At 46.7% G+C, this 15111-nt stretch overlaps 2 protein-coding genes and 1 long non-coding RNA gene across 3 annotated transcripts; 2 read left to right on the forward strand and 1 right to left on the reverse strand.

Moving 5' to 3' along the window:
• Positions 1-2762: 2762 nt before the first annotated feature.
• Positions 2763-6986, reverse strand: LOC112271881. Its single transcript, XM_024462094.1, has 7 exons — positions 6847-6986; positions 6695-6760; positions 3988-6580; positions 3734-3898; positions 3416-3634; positions 3129-3327; positions 2763-3046 (listed from the first exon to the last, which is right to left on the reverse strand). The coding sequence occupies exons 3-6, from the start codon at positions 4570-4572 to the stop codon at positions 3256-3258; spliced, it is 1041 nt and encodes a 346-aa protein (XP_024317862.1). The 5' UTR covers positions 4573-6580; positions 6695-6760; positions 6847-6986; the 3' UTR covers positions 2763-3046; positions 3129-3255.
• A 254-nt stretch (positions 6987-7240) lies between these two features.
• Positions 7241-8215, forward strand: LOC112271844. Its single transcript, XR_002965342.1, has 2 exons — positions 7241-7563; positions 7650-8215. It is a non-coding gene; the product is annotated as an uncharacterized LOC112271844 (long non-coding RNA).
• Positions 8216-10351: 2136 nt separating this feature from the next.
• Positions 10352-13877, forward strand: LOC100838710 (polyubiquitin). The gene is made up of 2 exons (XM_003574007.4): positions 10352-10550; positions 12573-13877. Exons 1-2 carry the CDS (start codon positions 10494-10496, stop codon positions 13536-13538), a joined length of 1023 nt encoding a protein of 340 aa, XP_003574055.1. The 5' UTR covers positions 10352-10493; the 3' UTR covers positions 13539-13877.
• The last annotated feature ends 1234 nt before the right edge of the window (positions 13878-15111 follow it).

The following is a 15111-nucleotide window of genomic DNA, read 5'->3' on the forward strand; positions in this document are numbered from 1 at the left end:
TGATCATCTCGAACAGTGTGGCCGGCATTTCTCTTTGCAGCTTCTGCCACAACATGCTGCCATGTCGGCATCCTTGGGCAAACCATGCTATGGCCTGCGACTTCACTATCCCTTCACAGGAGTTGCGGAGATTATTCCACCTCATCAGGTACTCTCGGTCAGTCTCGTTGTCCCTTTGCTTGCACATGAACAGTTGTTGAGGGCGGTTAGGCCTCTTGTAGGTGCTGGTGAAGTTGCTGACAAAGGCTTCCTCGTAATCTATCCAGCAGTTGATGCCGCCCTCCGGTAGGTTATTCAACCAAATTCTGGCTGGCCCTACCAGCATTTGGGGTACATAGCGTACTACCCATCTGCGATTGCCACCTGCCACATGCACTGCAGTGACATAATCTTCCAGCCAGTCTTCCTGCTTTGTACTACCGTCATACGTCCTCGTGCCCCAGGGTAGCTGGAAACCCTGGGCCGGTGTCTCTCTCATGATCCGGTAAGCGAAGCAACGTGGTCCCGGAGGACCCTGCTCTTCCAGAAGCTCCGACAAATGGATCCTGTCGAGCCGATGTCGGGCATCTAGCGGCGACACGCCCGAGTGGGTCGACATTGTCACGCTCTCGCCTGAGATAGCCTTCATCTCCCATGGCCGAGTATCCGACATTGAAATGGTCTTGCCTGCGATCTTCACCTCGATACAGGGGGTTGTGCCCGGCACCCTGCTGACCTGCAGCAGTATTGGGCGCCGGACCCCGAGGTTGGCGTCCATGACTTGTTGAGTGACGCTCTTGAGGATTTGCTTTCAAGCTAATGCCGGATCATAATGATCCAGCCGCTTGTCTCGGCCGGAGTTAACACTCTCATCCCGTCTGCCACCAGGTGAAGACGCTTGCTTGTCGGACCGGCCGCCAGCGCCCGCGGCCAAGTGAATGATCTGAGATGCATCGGGCGTGCCGTGCAGCCTCATGTATGCCTATTCTGCTCGTTAGCCGTGTGAAGCAGCTCGTTCACACGCGACTGCTGTACTCGGAGTCCTTCTCCCATGAGATTCGGCAATTCTTCTAGCGCAGCCTCGGCTGCCCTAAGGTTTTTGACAGGAGTGTTGTATTTCGGCTTTAGTGCCGACGCATAGCTTGCCGACACTGCAGGTATGGCTCTACCATCCCTAGCTATATCGGCATTCAATCTTCTGCCACGGTTACGCACTTCCCCAACTCAGATAGGGTTGTGCACTGCAGTAGAATTAAGACCATGAGCTTTGTTATACTCATGGAGAGAAATCTTGAGCTCTTGCCGAGCACGAGCCATGTCGACACAGCTTCCTGCAACAGGTTCTGGCGCTCTAACTCCAGCTCAGCCTGAAGCTGGGCTGAGTTGGCGTTTGGAGCCATAGGCAGCGTCAGCCTCTCGATGGCGGCCTGGAGCAGAGTTGGCTTTGCCGGTGCAGCGGACGTGCCGGCCTGAGCAGCGATGTTCTCAGGTTTCTCCATTGGGAGTCGCGCCGTTCTGCCGGACTTGCTCGAGAGCCCAGCGCTTTCTGCAGCACCCTTGCCCGCATCGCCGCCTTGCACCGTCATCATGACCTCCACACGGCTAGCGGGGCAGTCGACATGCCAACTGCGAGCCGTGCAGATGGTTGGGGGATCCTCGGCTACCACCACCAGCTCGGGATACATGCAAGGAGTGTCAGTGGCGACGTAGACCTCGTGCATACCAAAGTTGATGAATCGGCCTGCGCAGCGAAGTGGTGCGTTGTTGAAGCAGCCTGCGTTGTTGTCGATGAAGCCCATAGAGCCGAATCTCTGGACCAAACCGGAGATGATGCGCTCTCCGGTGACGAGGAAACTTCCCGTCCGGATGAAGACTCCAGCCAGCGCCGCTGCTGGCCCCACGGTGGGCGCCAACTGTCGTGGTGGTGTCACGGCAGATGCCATAGGATGGCTTGAGTTGGGGCCAATGGACGAAGGTGGATCCAGAGGAGGGATGGCGTGGTGTAACCACGCACAAGTAACCGTGAACATGATCTTTACCCAGGTTCGGAGCCCTCTTGTTGAGGTAACACTCCTACTCCTGATTTGTTAGTATTAGCCGGGATACTAGAGGGCTACAATGGTGCTCCTTGAGCTGTGTCCAGAGGAGGAGGAAGAAGGAGATGAACTAATGTCTAAAAGAGGAACCCCTCTCACAGGAGGGGTGGAGCCTCTATTTATAGGCTAAAGATGTTACACTGACATGTGGGCCGAAAGCAAACCCTAGCTACTCCCGGGCCCGCCGGGTACGCCCATGGTCCCCTCCGGATTGTCCGAGAGGAGACAATCCGGAGTTGTGCTTTATGTACAGCCAGACGGCACGCACTGTAGCCACGCCCCGGCCTTCGTCACTTGTTCTTCTACGGCGCGTCACTGTCTAGGCATGCATAAATTAACATCGGTAGGGCCAGCGTTGTTGTCTAGGCATGCATAAATTAATCCAGAGGACCATTTTGTAATCTGGTCTCCAATCGAGTCTGCTGCTGGGCGGCCATCCAACAGCAGCGACTGTATATTGAACGGGCTCTCGTTGTAAGAGGCAGAAGATGTCGATACAACCTCGGTCTTTTCACCAGAAAAGACCGGCTGCGGGATTTTCTTCAGCCGGGTCCTCCGTGAAACTGTATGGGTTCAGAAGGTGAAACAATGTCAAAAGATGCTCGAATTAGATGAGACCCATCACATATGAGAGGATGAAGCATGCTAGTTATATACCAATATTTTTTGGGTTTTATCAACGCGAAAAGTAAAAATGAAAAAAAAAGCATATACAAAAGAAACTAGCTGCATGAATATTTAGGTATCTACTTCTTCCCCGTAGTGGGCCATCCCCCCGCGTGTGTGTACTACCATCGCCGCCGGAGCCGAGTTTCGGTTTCAATGGACTGTGTCCAGTAGAGCTTTCGCCTGTGCACGCCATTTGTAAAGCGCTAGCATCATCCCGCCTCTATTACCTTCGCATTCCAGCGTTTTAGCTGGTGTGTCAAATAGGTCAGTGTTTGTTGCCGAGGCCAATCTCTTGCCAACACCTGCACTTTTTTGAAAGTATAAATGGTCATTCACTGTCATTGTTTTGCATATCAGAAAATGCACACTAAAGGCATGGTTTACCTGTAGGCGTGGTGTTGTTCCCAATATTGCAGGAGCCTTTTGCCGACGAGGAGCAACATTTGCAGCCTGCGGGCGTCGCATCAAGGATTTTGCTTGCAAACGAAAAAAATTCCTCCTGCAACCTACGCTAGAATTCATTTGTGTGTAGCACGAGGCGCGCCTGGTGTTCTCTCAGTAATATCGGCATCTTAGTCCCAGACTGCAGAGCATGATCATTGGTGTCATTTTCCGAGTTATTTGCATATCGATCTAAGTAACAAAACAAATAAAAAAAACTCTACTCTTACATGTTGCGGGTATCTGGATTTCAGAAAGCTTGAGAACTGTGTAGGACCGCATTCAAGTGGGCTCGCGAAAGGTGGGATCCGGATAGGCGTCACATCAGAATTTTGGCACCTTTGCAGGCTCAATGGTAGTGTCGTCCTCCTCGGTGTATTCCCAAATTCCGTATCCAACCGTGCGACATTAAAGCCTGCTTCATTACCGACGGCTTGCAAGTTCTTCTCCTGTGGACATACCTAATAGTTGTTGATCATTCGTTGCCTCCCCCACAAAAAAATCCCAACATGTCAATAACATCTTCTATGATTTGAATACACTCTTACCTCGGTGGCGGCCATGTAAACACTGAGCATGGGCTCTCCCGTCTGATCAATTCTAAGGTGCTCAATGATCTTCCATACTGACTCATAGTCGTACAATGGAATCCGTGGGTATACACCAGTGGGCTTGTTCAGCAATCCTAGATCCAGCTGATCTATGTAGTAAACCTTCACCGTATGAACAGTTGTCAGTGAAATGCACAAACAAACAAAATAATGATTATGTTGTACTCGATTGGTATTCGAGAAACTGTTACCTGCAAGTACAGGTGGCAGCCTCCAACGTTTATCGATGATATGCCTTTCGCCAAATCAGCTTGTAACTTGCGAGCTGCTAGCGCAATGTGTTTCAACACGTATCGGCACCAATTGAAAACTCCTATTTGTGATGGTACCACAAGGGACTCAAGGAAATCCAAGCACACGTAATCATGCTTGCATGTTGGCGCAAGTATATGCCCCACCAAGAAAATAGCAAATGCAATCTGAAAATGTCCAATCTCTAATTCCGTCAACTCTTCCGTCAGTGGTCGAAGAAGATATGCTTCAGCAGCTTTGAGGCTGTGGATCCCCTTTTGTCCATGGCTATTGGTGACTTCTCCGTAAAATGCCATCACCTCTGACGCCAACGCCAATCCTTGTGCCGGTCCCTGCGATACTATCTTGCTCCCCATGGGCAGATCAAACACCAACTTTACACTTTCTTCAGTTAGTTCAATACTCGATTTGTCAGACACTACGACACGCATTGAATCCGCATCCAGCTTCTGCATTAGCCAGGCGCTAAACCTTAGATTGATTTTTGGGAGCATGTGGATCTGTTTCATGCCCTGGAAACCCATCTTATCGACCAGACGCTTGAAATCGTTGAACTGACCTACAACGGTGCACACTTTTTTTATTGAAACTAGCACGATGGCCCGCACAAAATGCGCGGGCAACACATGATCATCGTTCTTGTATTTTTTTTATGTGTGTTGTTGACGTTTTTCTTTTGGCTTCTTTTGGTTTCCTGCCATACTGGTATACTCCTTCTGTCTGGATTTATAAGGCCCGCACGGGATTTATGCGGAACTTTGGTGAAACATTACTTTAGTGATACAACGATGTTGCGACAATAAAGAGATATCATTGTATTGGCATTGAAAAACTCTATCAATAGTATAACATTTATATACATACATTTTTTTGTATAAATGTTCGTTAAAGTTCAACACAAAATTCAATGCAAGCCTTATAAATCCGGATGGATGGAGTATAATTCATGATATTGGATTATGTCTGACACATATCTATTCGTCGTATTTGTAATTTTAAAATCAGAGACATGAGATTTGTATACCTAAGAGCAACTCCAGCAGAATCCCTAAATTTAAGCCCCCAAATTCTATGGGGATCCCCTATAAAAGATTCTGGCCCGTAAATTTGTGTTTTCTTCGGCAGACTTCCTATCTCACTCGGTCACTCCCTATATTTCACTCTTCTAGTATTTTATTCAATCGTTTTTCTAAACTTTCGTGTTAAATCGAATCATTTTACTTTATAGCACTTAAAAAACTATATAATACGGAGTATTATGATGATTATAATTTAATTAACATATTTTTTAATTAGCGGGGTGTCTTTTACAAACTATTCTACACACCGTATTATCCATGTGAATCAGCAGCAAAAACACATGTATCAAACTGCATCTACGTCTCTACTACTAATTAAATTGCTCTCCCCTTGATCTCTACATGAAGAAAGATCCACATGCAGTAACGGTTGTTTCCCTTCTCTCTCTCTCTCTCCCCTCTTTTTTCCATTCTCTCTCTGTTCCTTTCCTGGTACAGGCTGAGGCTCACCATATGCCCAAAATCGACCACCACTGCCACCGGCAAGGCCGCCGCCCGCCTCGTTGATGTCTCTCCCATCCCAAACAATGCCACCACTGACTGCCTCAACCAACGTTGCTGCGGCAGCCTTGACACCACTCAGCCAATGCCTTCCCCATCTCCTGTCCAGCAGCTCGATGTCGGCTCGCCCAGATCCGACGGCGCCCCATTGCTTCCTGCTGCTACTTTGGCACGCCAGCTCCACCAGCGGTTTGTTCGTTTTGTTCTTAGGAAACCAAAAGAGACGTTAACGTGACATATTTGGACTCGGTGTTTCCTTTTAGAGGTTCAGCCGAACATAACATCAAACGAACCGATTTGTAGGACGTAACATCAAACAAACGATTTGTAGGACTCGTAGATCTCATATCTAACAGCTGGAAATAATTTAGGTGATGTGGATCTACGTGGAGGCTGAGTACCCCGATATGGTAAAATTATTATTGAATTGCTTTCGAAAAATATCTTGGAAATCACGCTGTCACATGTGATTCACGTAAGCATGTATCTTTTTTTTTAAATGGCCAGAAGACCGGATTCCACTATGAGAGATAACGGAATATCGTAAGCATGTAACTACATATCATGGTTAGTAGAAGTCCATGTACGGTAACTGCATATCATCGTTAGTAGCACACGTTCGGTTTCCCAATTGAACCACCCTATGTGAGTTCCTATTAGAAAGGTATTAATCCCTAGGGCCATGGGCCTACGTGGACTTTAAATGGACTGCGTGGGCTGTAAATCAAATATATCTTCTCATTAAATCTTGATCGTTAATTATAAGATCCAATGGCTAGAATAATTAGGATGATGCGGATCAACGCGGAGGCTCCACTCAGTACCCCTCCTATTGCTTTTAACATATAATAGATTCTTGATAAAAATGACTGCCCACTGGCACCACCGGTCTGAGCTGCCGATTCAGTCGCGTCGCTCTCGGACGCATCAAACGAATCCATCGTCCTGTTCTCTGAGAATAAAAATACAAACGGCCTAAGACGCCTAGTACTGAAAATCCCCTATAGTCCCCCACGTACAGCTTACTAGCATCCGGTTAAACGTGTACAGGCAAAATCAGTCTAACCTGGTACGCGTCTTCCTCAGCACCTCCGATGCTGTGCCTGCCCGTCGTCTTCAGCAAACTACCCCCCTGTAAAACGAAACATTGTATCTGTCTATAGACCTCTTCCCATCACATGAAACAAGTAATCAAAAATGGGCAGTGCAGATCAGTACCTCTGTTTTACGGTCTTGCCAGCGCTGCAGGCAGCCTTCCCTTCGCCACCCTAAGCACCAGAACGCTGTCGATACTCCCACAAACAGATTCGGTGAGACGACTGCCGGACGGCTAGATACCTCGCTTTGGGAACCTTTGAAAAAACCCCAAGCAAGAAAGAGATCTGAAACTTCGTCTGAGACTGACCTCCTAGTAGCCTGGTTTTGTTGGAGAAGCGGGAAATGCTGAAATTCAAACGGGCATGTTGCCAACGCGGTGGTTCGTGTGAACGCACATGTCCTTCCCGAGCATATCTCCCTGGTGTGTCGTGCGGTGCACGCCTGGACTACATTTAGTGCGCGCTACCAACCAACGTCCTTCGCCTTAATGCTTATATCGATCCCATCAGTGGTCAGTGGTCTTGCTCTGCGCACAAAATACTTTCTTCTTCCTCTTCGCATCTTCCTCCATTTCTCCATCCAACCGCCGATTTATCTCTGTAAGGATGTTGTCCTGGAGTGACACCTCTAGCGGTCCGCCGTCCATGCCGCCCCGACGGCCATGCTGCTACACCGCCGCCACGTCCTGCCAGGCCAGCGACTCTGGTGGATCCAGAGTTCACCGGATTCGAGATTGAAGGAGACGTTGGGTGCCACCATGGGCTCTACGCTGCTAGAAAGGTCTCTTACGATGGCACCAACATAGGGAGACGATTCCTAGCATGCGGAGAAGAGGAGGTCGGTTGCAATAGAATTTGATTCTGCTTGTTCTTCGTACGTGCCAATCTTACTGACTCCTCGCACTTGATCGTTGTTTGTGACAGGATCGCCATGACGACTGTGGATTTATCCAGTGGGTGGATCCCGAGTGGCCGCCTATTCTGAAGAGAGCAATTATTCAGCTCCGAGACGAGATCTCCGATCAACGGCACGAGCTTGACCTGGAAAAAGAGGAATATGATTACAAGAAACGTGTCCTCGACATTGATGCAGCCTTGGTCCAGAGGGAGAGGAATTCTCTGAACAAGGGACGCGATAGCCTGACAGCTGCGGAACTGGCTATGAAGGAGGCCCTTGCTGGGTGCGTTCTCGCAAGGGACGCAGCAGTTAGCAAGACCGAGGCTACGGCAATGTATCTAAGGTGCACTATTGCGCTGTCATCTGTGCTTGCCATCCTCCTCGCCTACGTTGCCGCCGTCAGCTAAATCCTTCAGCGATGCTCCACGCCCCACCTACTATGTCCTATGTTTACGTTATTAGTTCGCTCGGGTTAAAAATTTTTTGTATACATTGTTAGTTCGTTCGCCATGCTCAACTCAATCAGCAGTTCGTTTTGTGATAGCATGTTGTGTATTTGCATTTATGTTTAATGTGATCCTTTGCCGACTGAGTATTTGTTTGCTTCCATGTTCCTGCAGCTTCGAACCTGTTGTGCACTCTAGCGTGCTGGCTCTATTGTATTTTTGTATGCAAAAAACTAACGCGCTCAGAACCTCATAACCTTAACTGCAGACCGAAAACTCTTGAACGTTCAAAAATCCATTTGTGCGACCCCACTCGAAAAAAGTATCCATGGACCAATTTTGAAATCTGATAGGCAACTGTACTAAAATCCGCGGATGGCTATGGGCCAAATGATATTGGATGCAACTAGGAAAACAAAGAAACAAGGATCCAACGTTACATTAACCAACATACATTACCTTGCATTGATACCCATTCGACAGCGGTGAAAGACCATTACTTGACTAGGACAAAACCATAAATTCGCATAAACCCTACTTACACGATACTTGCACCCTTGGTGGGCACACTCGCACGGGCACCTTGGCCGTTTGGAACTGTCTGGCTCCCATGCTGCATACTACTCTTCGTCCGACGACAGGACAATGACTTCGTCTGGTTCAGTCCATGATTCAATCTCGTCGAGGCTGTCAGCTTCTGATACTTCATCTACAGATTCTTCCTCAGTATCTTCCTCTAGCTCCTTCTCTGCTATTACTTGGGCCACCGCCGCTCGGCCATCTTCTCTTGCTCATACGTACGCACGGACTCTTGCATGGCCGCGTCATACAACTGCAGGTACGCATCCACGGCCCTCGTATCAGCTTCCGACTCCTCTATCGCCTTCTTCAGCATCTTGTCTTCGTCTTCGCGTGCCGCGGCTTCAAGCAGGGGCATGGACGCCGTCGGCGGCGCCCGCATGCTAGAAACCGAACCCCTGTTGTAGTCGACGCGGCACCGAGGAGGTACGAACGGCTGCTGGATCATCTGGCGCGGCGGCTCATCCCGCACCTCTTCTTTCGGCGCCAGTTCTTGTTGGGGGACCGCATGCGCCGACTGCGCTTGTATCGACGCCGGTGCGTGCTGCCGGCTCTCAGGCGCCGGTTGGTCTTGCGACGATGTCTCCCCGTCAAACCATGACGGCGTGGATCTTTGGAGAAACCATGGGTACCTGGTGGTGCACGGTTTCTTCTTCGGTGGCATTGTGCTCCTACAAGTGTGGCTACGGTCGCGACCAGCTAGTGCTTTGGCGAACTGATCAGTCCCTTGACTCGTGAGCATAAAAAAGTATGGCTGGGGCGAACTGATGTGTCTCGGTACACGATTCAAATGACATGTCCGGGCGGGGTTCAAAAAACTCTAGTTTCTTGCCGAGTAAGCCAGCATGCCTAAAATCGTATGGCCCAAGTATAATCACGTGGTGGCCCATCTGCTTTAATGCGGCCTCAACGACACCGTTTGAATTTGAATTTGGCCGGTCCATGTGCAATAAATGGCCCAACCCCCTCCCCCCCAACTGGACCAAATCCAAGCATCATCTGGACCAAATCTATCTTCCATCTGGACCAACCCTTCCGGCCTGGACCAACTAGTCGTCCTGGACCAATTTGGCACACCAACCTGGACCGAGCATCACTCCATCTGGACCAACTATTCTATCAAATACGGCCTATATACGGGATGGGCCTTGAAGGAATACACGATATGCAGTCCTCCCAGATTGCTTCACGCGACCCTGGACGCCTCGTGATACCGTGCGGCTAGTCGCCCGAGTAATCTGCCTTCTCCAGCTTCATGCAAAAGCCGCGATGAAAATTTGATTAGACTACTAAATTAGTTTGAACTAAATTATTTTGAAAATATAACAAAATTTATGATGCGGTTTCTCCAAAAAACTAGATGAGAGCAGTTTTTATGAGAAGCTGGTCATAGAAACCGAAAAGAACACAGCCATAGTTTCTTTTTTCTTTTAAGTTTGCTTCGTGGGGGCTGGGTGTGCCCTGAATGCTTTATTCTCTTGTACATGTCCATGTTGTAACTCATACATATCCATGTTGTAACTTATAACTCTATTTTTATTTATTTAGTCTCTCCTGCTGATTTTTCCTTTAAAAAATATAGGTACCCCTAAACGACGCAGCCTACGCGTTTTTTTTTTCGAGCAGGAGCCTACGCGGTTTGGATGTGTGTAACCCACTCACCCACCACACTTCACTTCCCTACAGCCGTCTATGTATGTACAGTAAAAAGAAGAGTTTGGCAGGGAGCCGGGGATCGTGAGAGACAAAAGGCGGTGAAGTGAGGGTTAGTGGGGGTGTCGAGAAGCGGAGACGACGAGCCGCGTCCCCTCCTCCCACTCGCGAATCGGGAGCCGGAGCAGAGAGATGAAGCGTCGGGCCACCATGGACGGCCCCCAGGAGCAGCCGGCGGCGAGCTACAAGGTTTGTGCTCATATCCGTATATACGCCCCTCTCTTCGGGTATGCATTAGGTCATCTGCTTGCGTTGCGGCTGCGCGTGGGATTAACGGTGTAACGCGAATCGCGAATCGCCGATTCCTTTCGGGATAGAGGGACACGCGGGTTGCGATCACTGATGATCACACGCATAGTTACTGATTTTTCTGATCCGATCGGCTCCAAAATGGGGTTTTGTGTTCGTAGCCCTTAACCCCTAGTTCGCCACTGCTAGCTGCTCGCGCTGGCAAGCACATACCGCTAGAATAGAGTCGATCTGGAATCTGGATCGAGGGCGTGTGTGGTTTGTATGCGATTTCCGTATGAAGTGTTCTTGGCGATTGGATGGTTTTGCAGGCAAAATTGGGATTTCCCCCCTCGAAGGAACCAAGAAGCCTACTAAGATGTTTGGAGTAGAAGGGAAGAAAAGAAAAGTAGTGAAATAAAGAGGAAATATATCATATGAAACACCTCTATGATGTATGTATATTAGGTTTCTGGATTCTAATTCTCCATGCTCCATTTTTACTGGAGCGGGGCAAATATGCTTATGTACTCCCTCCGTCCCATATTAAGTGACTTTGTATTACATGTATCTAGACGTTTTTTGAAAACAGATACATCTATATTTGGACAAATTTGAGTCACTTAATATGGGACGGAGGGAGTACCTTGTATCATGATGCTACTAATTGCATTATGTTACTCTGCTAGTGAGTAGTGACAAATAAGTTATGAGAATATTTGATTAATACCTAACCAGCGGGGCGACGACCTGTGCATTTGTGCGGTTAGACTCGCTCTAGATTTGTATGGTGCCTTTTCTCACGATTATGGGACATCATAGTGAACTGTTCCATTCCTTGTCTCCTGCATTTGTCTTTGCATGAATATTTTATAGGAATTATGTCTAAACCTTTTCGGATTTTACTTGAACTTTGTTATCTGTTCTGGTTGTTTTTTAGTTGTGTTTTTTGTTAGTACAATGCCGTATATCCATATGCTTCGTTGTTTGATCCTCTTATTCTAATTTCATATGCTATGATTTTCCAGTCTAAATATCACTTGCTCTTGTACATGTTTGTGCATTTGGCGTACATGTAGCCTTGTACAGGCAAGAGATTCGTGACTCCCGGTTTCTATGGAATGTGAGCCTTTTTGTTGATTCATCCCTGCCCGATCGTGTTGGGCACGGTGATTTTTCTGGGGCAAAACACATCTGTTATATGCACGTGGATTCGTGTGATGGCATATAATTCATGTTCCCTTCACTTTCCAAGTAGATTATGTTCTTTCTAAGCATCATCTAGAGTCCTGATCTAAGTCATAGAAACATTTCTGATCTTTTTTGGCTAAATCTGGACCATTATAATTTGGACGCACCACACGATCAATGGTGGACATATTTCAACCCTATGTGGTCGGGTGTGGTGGCTTCTTATCCTCTTCTTGTAATAATATAATAGATTTTTTGGTTAAATCTGGACCATTATAATTTGGAGCCACCACACGATCAATGGTGGAAATATTTCAGTTTATGTGATTGAATGTGGTGGCTTCTTGTCCTCTTCTTTTAGTTATATGCTAGATGTTGGTGTGCTTCTTGGAACTCTAGTTAAATAAATAAAGACTCCAAAATTTGCTCCTTAGCCCTGCGGACACATGTCTACAGTCTTCTTCAATCAGGTTGTGAGACTCTTCCTTGGGTGTCATCAGCAATCAGCATGTTCAACAATGGTTGCCTTAGGCATTTTGGATCATGAGTTGTTCAAATAATAATCGAGTGCTGCTATGATGAAAAGGAAAGCAGTCCAGTGCTTGAGAACCATACATCCAGTGTTGATTGAGGTTTATGTGTGTTGTTTATTGATTGCTTTAATTTTTTCTCAGTGTACTTTTTTTTTGTTATTGTGGTGTTCCCTTTTGTTGCAAACAGTAACGCATTTCTAATGAGAGAATATCTGGTTATATTTGTAATAGTTTGATGACTCAACTATCTTATGTCCAGATCCATGTGAAGATGCTAAAAACAGTCACCCTTGATGTTAACTGCACAGATACAGTTGATCAGATCAAATCTAAATTTAGTACCATCGAGGGGATTGACAAAAGCATGCAAGAACTATTCTTTGCTGGGATTCACTTGAAGAATCATGGCAAGGTTGCTGATTACAATATCATGCCAAACTCTTCTGTGGAGCTTTACGTAACTGACAGGATGCAGATATCTGTCGATATACCCTCCGATGTACCCTCAGATGGGAAAACCATCAGGCTCAATATGAAGAAATCCAACAAAGTTGTTGATGTCAAGGCGGAGATTGAACAGAAGGAGGGAATTCCTATTAATAGACAAATGCTGATTTATGAAGGTCGACATCTTGAGAACAACCATATGTTAAGTCAATGTGGTTTGACGAATGACCCAGCACTTCTTCTTTTGGTTCGCCCGACTGACAATCTTCATGTCTTTGTCAATGTTGGAGATAAAAGATTTGTCAGTCTTACTGTCAAATGCTGGCATACTGTTGCTATTGTCAAGTCGATGATAGACTCTTTGGAGGGATTACCTGCTTGGAATCAGATACTCATGCAACCTCGGTCTGGCGTTGATGTGGTACTTAAAGACAGCAAAACACTGCAGGCTCAGGGCGTCAAAAACAACGATATTCTCATATTGCAGCAGAAGGTTCAGCATATGAGAAACAACCAGACTGTCCAGGTCTTCATCAGGCTATGGGAAGGGAAGACTGTAACAATGTTTCTTAACTTGTCCGACAGAGTAGAAGAAGTAATGAAGAAAATTGAAGAGAAGCTGCTGATTAAGGAAGGCATATACTATCTCTGCTACCAAGGGCATCATCTGTCTAGTTTTGATACTCTTCAGAAGCACGGGGTCAAGAGGCACTCCACGATTACCATCCGCCTCCGCCTTCGGGATCCCAACCCCGTGAAACCAAGGCCTGGGAACTGAAAACTAGGAAGAGCTTGGGTGGTACTCCGAACTTTTAGGTGGAACTTTACATCTGTCTAGCGGTGAAGTCTTTTAACTTTTGATTTCTAATGACTTGTGATGCCTGTCAACTAGAAGTGTTACTTTTGTAGTCCAAGCGGCTTGTTTAGCAGTGTTGCTTTGCTTCCTGCTGAATGAGATGAGATCATGAGACGTAGCTGTGCTGCTTGTTTTCCTGTAGAACCTCAGATTTCGTGTTCACTGCATGTTGCCTGCTTTAATAGTGATTGGTCGTTCCAGACTATTTTATCTTATGGGCAAAGGCTATAGCAGTGGCCAAGATATGGAGCTTTTGTGTAAGTTGGGTCATGCGTCGTTGGCATGCACCTCTTCTCTTGCAATGTTGTCAGGTTCATTTGGTTTCATTATAGTAGGAGTACTATGTTAGTTCGTAAACATAACTAAGGTCGACAGATTTGCTTCTAGAAAAGGTCGCCTGATCAGTTGGCTACGCGTGGTCGTCTGGTCGACCAGCATGTATATTTTCCGACGGAGACGCTGCGCGTCACGAGATCTGGTCAAAAGTTTGCAGGCTGATCTCTCGCGTGGCCGTCGTACGAAATTCGTCCCCATTTAAACAAGGTGCCGACAGGGACGCTTCCTGAGGCGAGGACTGGTAAAGCCTTGATTTCTATAACAAGTGTATTGGTTATTTGAGAATACTGGGTGTCCATCCAATACTCTTATAAACTTCTTTATCCCAAAACACTAGTACGAGGAGTGTTTTTAATTGATTAAATAACAAGATATTTTGAGAGGGAAATTTAGAGATAATACATGTAATTCCTCTCTACCAAACAATTAATTTGGGGTTTCTAGTGTTTTTTAATTTGGCAGGATAAAAGTTTAAAACACTAGTGCAAAACAAATCCTAACGGAAATGAGATTTGACACATCTGCTCTTCGGTGTGGGTGGGTGGGGGGGGGGGGGGGGTGTTTGCGGCAGTGGCCCCCGGCCAACGTTTTTGTCAATACTGGCCCCCTCTGAAAACTATTGACAAAACTATCCTGGCGGAAAGGCGGAAAGTCCAGAAAGAGACATGTGGACTTCCCGCCAATGGCATTGGCGAAATGCACTGTAGCACGCATTGTAACGGCACACGTGCAGTGTTTGTGCATTGGTTTCGGAAAGCGCTTTTGTTCCCCTTTGGAAAGCTACTTTTGCAATTTCGTTTTGAAAGGGGCCAAATTTGTCAAAAAGTTATTGAAGCTCCATGTGGATGCACACCCTCTGCTTTTTGGAGTTTCTCTTCTTCTATCCTATCCAAACATACAAGAATTAGATCAAGGTGAGAAGTGAATTTTGATGATTTGGAGAACAGTGTTTGCATAAAAATTGGCTCAATGATATTTTTAATTCCAGGTTTCATGTTGAGCATACAATGACGATTTCATTTGTGATTGGTTGGCAACTTAAAGCATACAGTATTGTGACAAAAACTGGGAAACCCAAAATGGGGAATTGTGTGTACTACCTCCATTCCTAAATTTAAATTCTTCTAACTCAGTCATAAGTCAAACTTCTTTAAGTTAG

The sequence above is a fragment of the Brachypodium distachyon genome, chromosome 3 (assembly GCF_000005505.3).
Source record: "Brachypodium distachyon strain Bd21 chromosome 3, Brachypodium_distachyon_v3.0, whole genome shotgun sequence".
Lineage (NCBI taxonomy): Eukaryota > Viridiplantae > Streptophyta > Magnoliopsida > Poales > Poaceae > Brachypodium > Brachypodium distachyon.

What these genes read in the sequence shown, in the direction of transcription:
- LOC112271881 (XM_024462094.1), bottom strand. Translation starts at nt 4,572, where the DNA reads ATGGGTTTCCAGGGCATGAAACAGATCCACATGCTCCCAAAAATCAAT. An exon ending in GCTGCCACCTGTACTTGCAG is followed by an intron (nt 3,899 to 3,987) that starts GTAACAGTTTCT and finishes CATACGGTGAAG; the next exon opens with GTTTACTACATAGATCAGCT. An exon ending in AATCCAGATACCCGCAACAT is followed by an intron (nt 3,328 to 3,415) that starts GTAAGAGTAGAG and finishes CATGCTCTGCAG; the next exon opens with TCTGGGACTAAGATGCCGAT.
- LOC100838710 (XM_003574007.4), top strand. Translation starts at nt 10,494, where the DNA reads ATGAAGCGTCGGGCCACCATGGACGGCCCCCAGGAGCAGCCGGCGGCG. An exon ending in AGCCGGCGGCGAGCTACAAG is followed by an intron (nt 10,551 to 12,572) that starts GTTTGTGCTCAT and finishes TCTTATGTCCAG; the next exon opens with ATCCATGTGAAGATGCTAAA.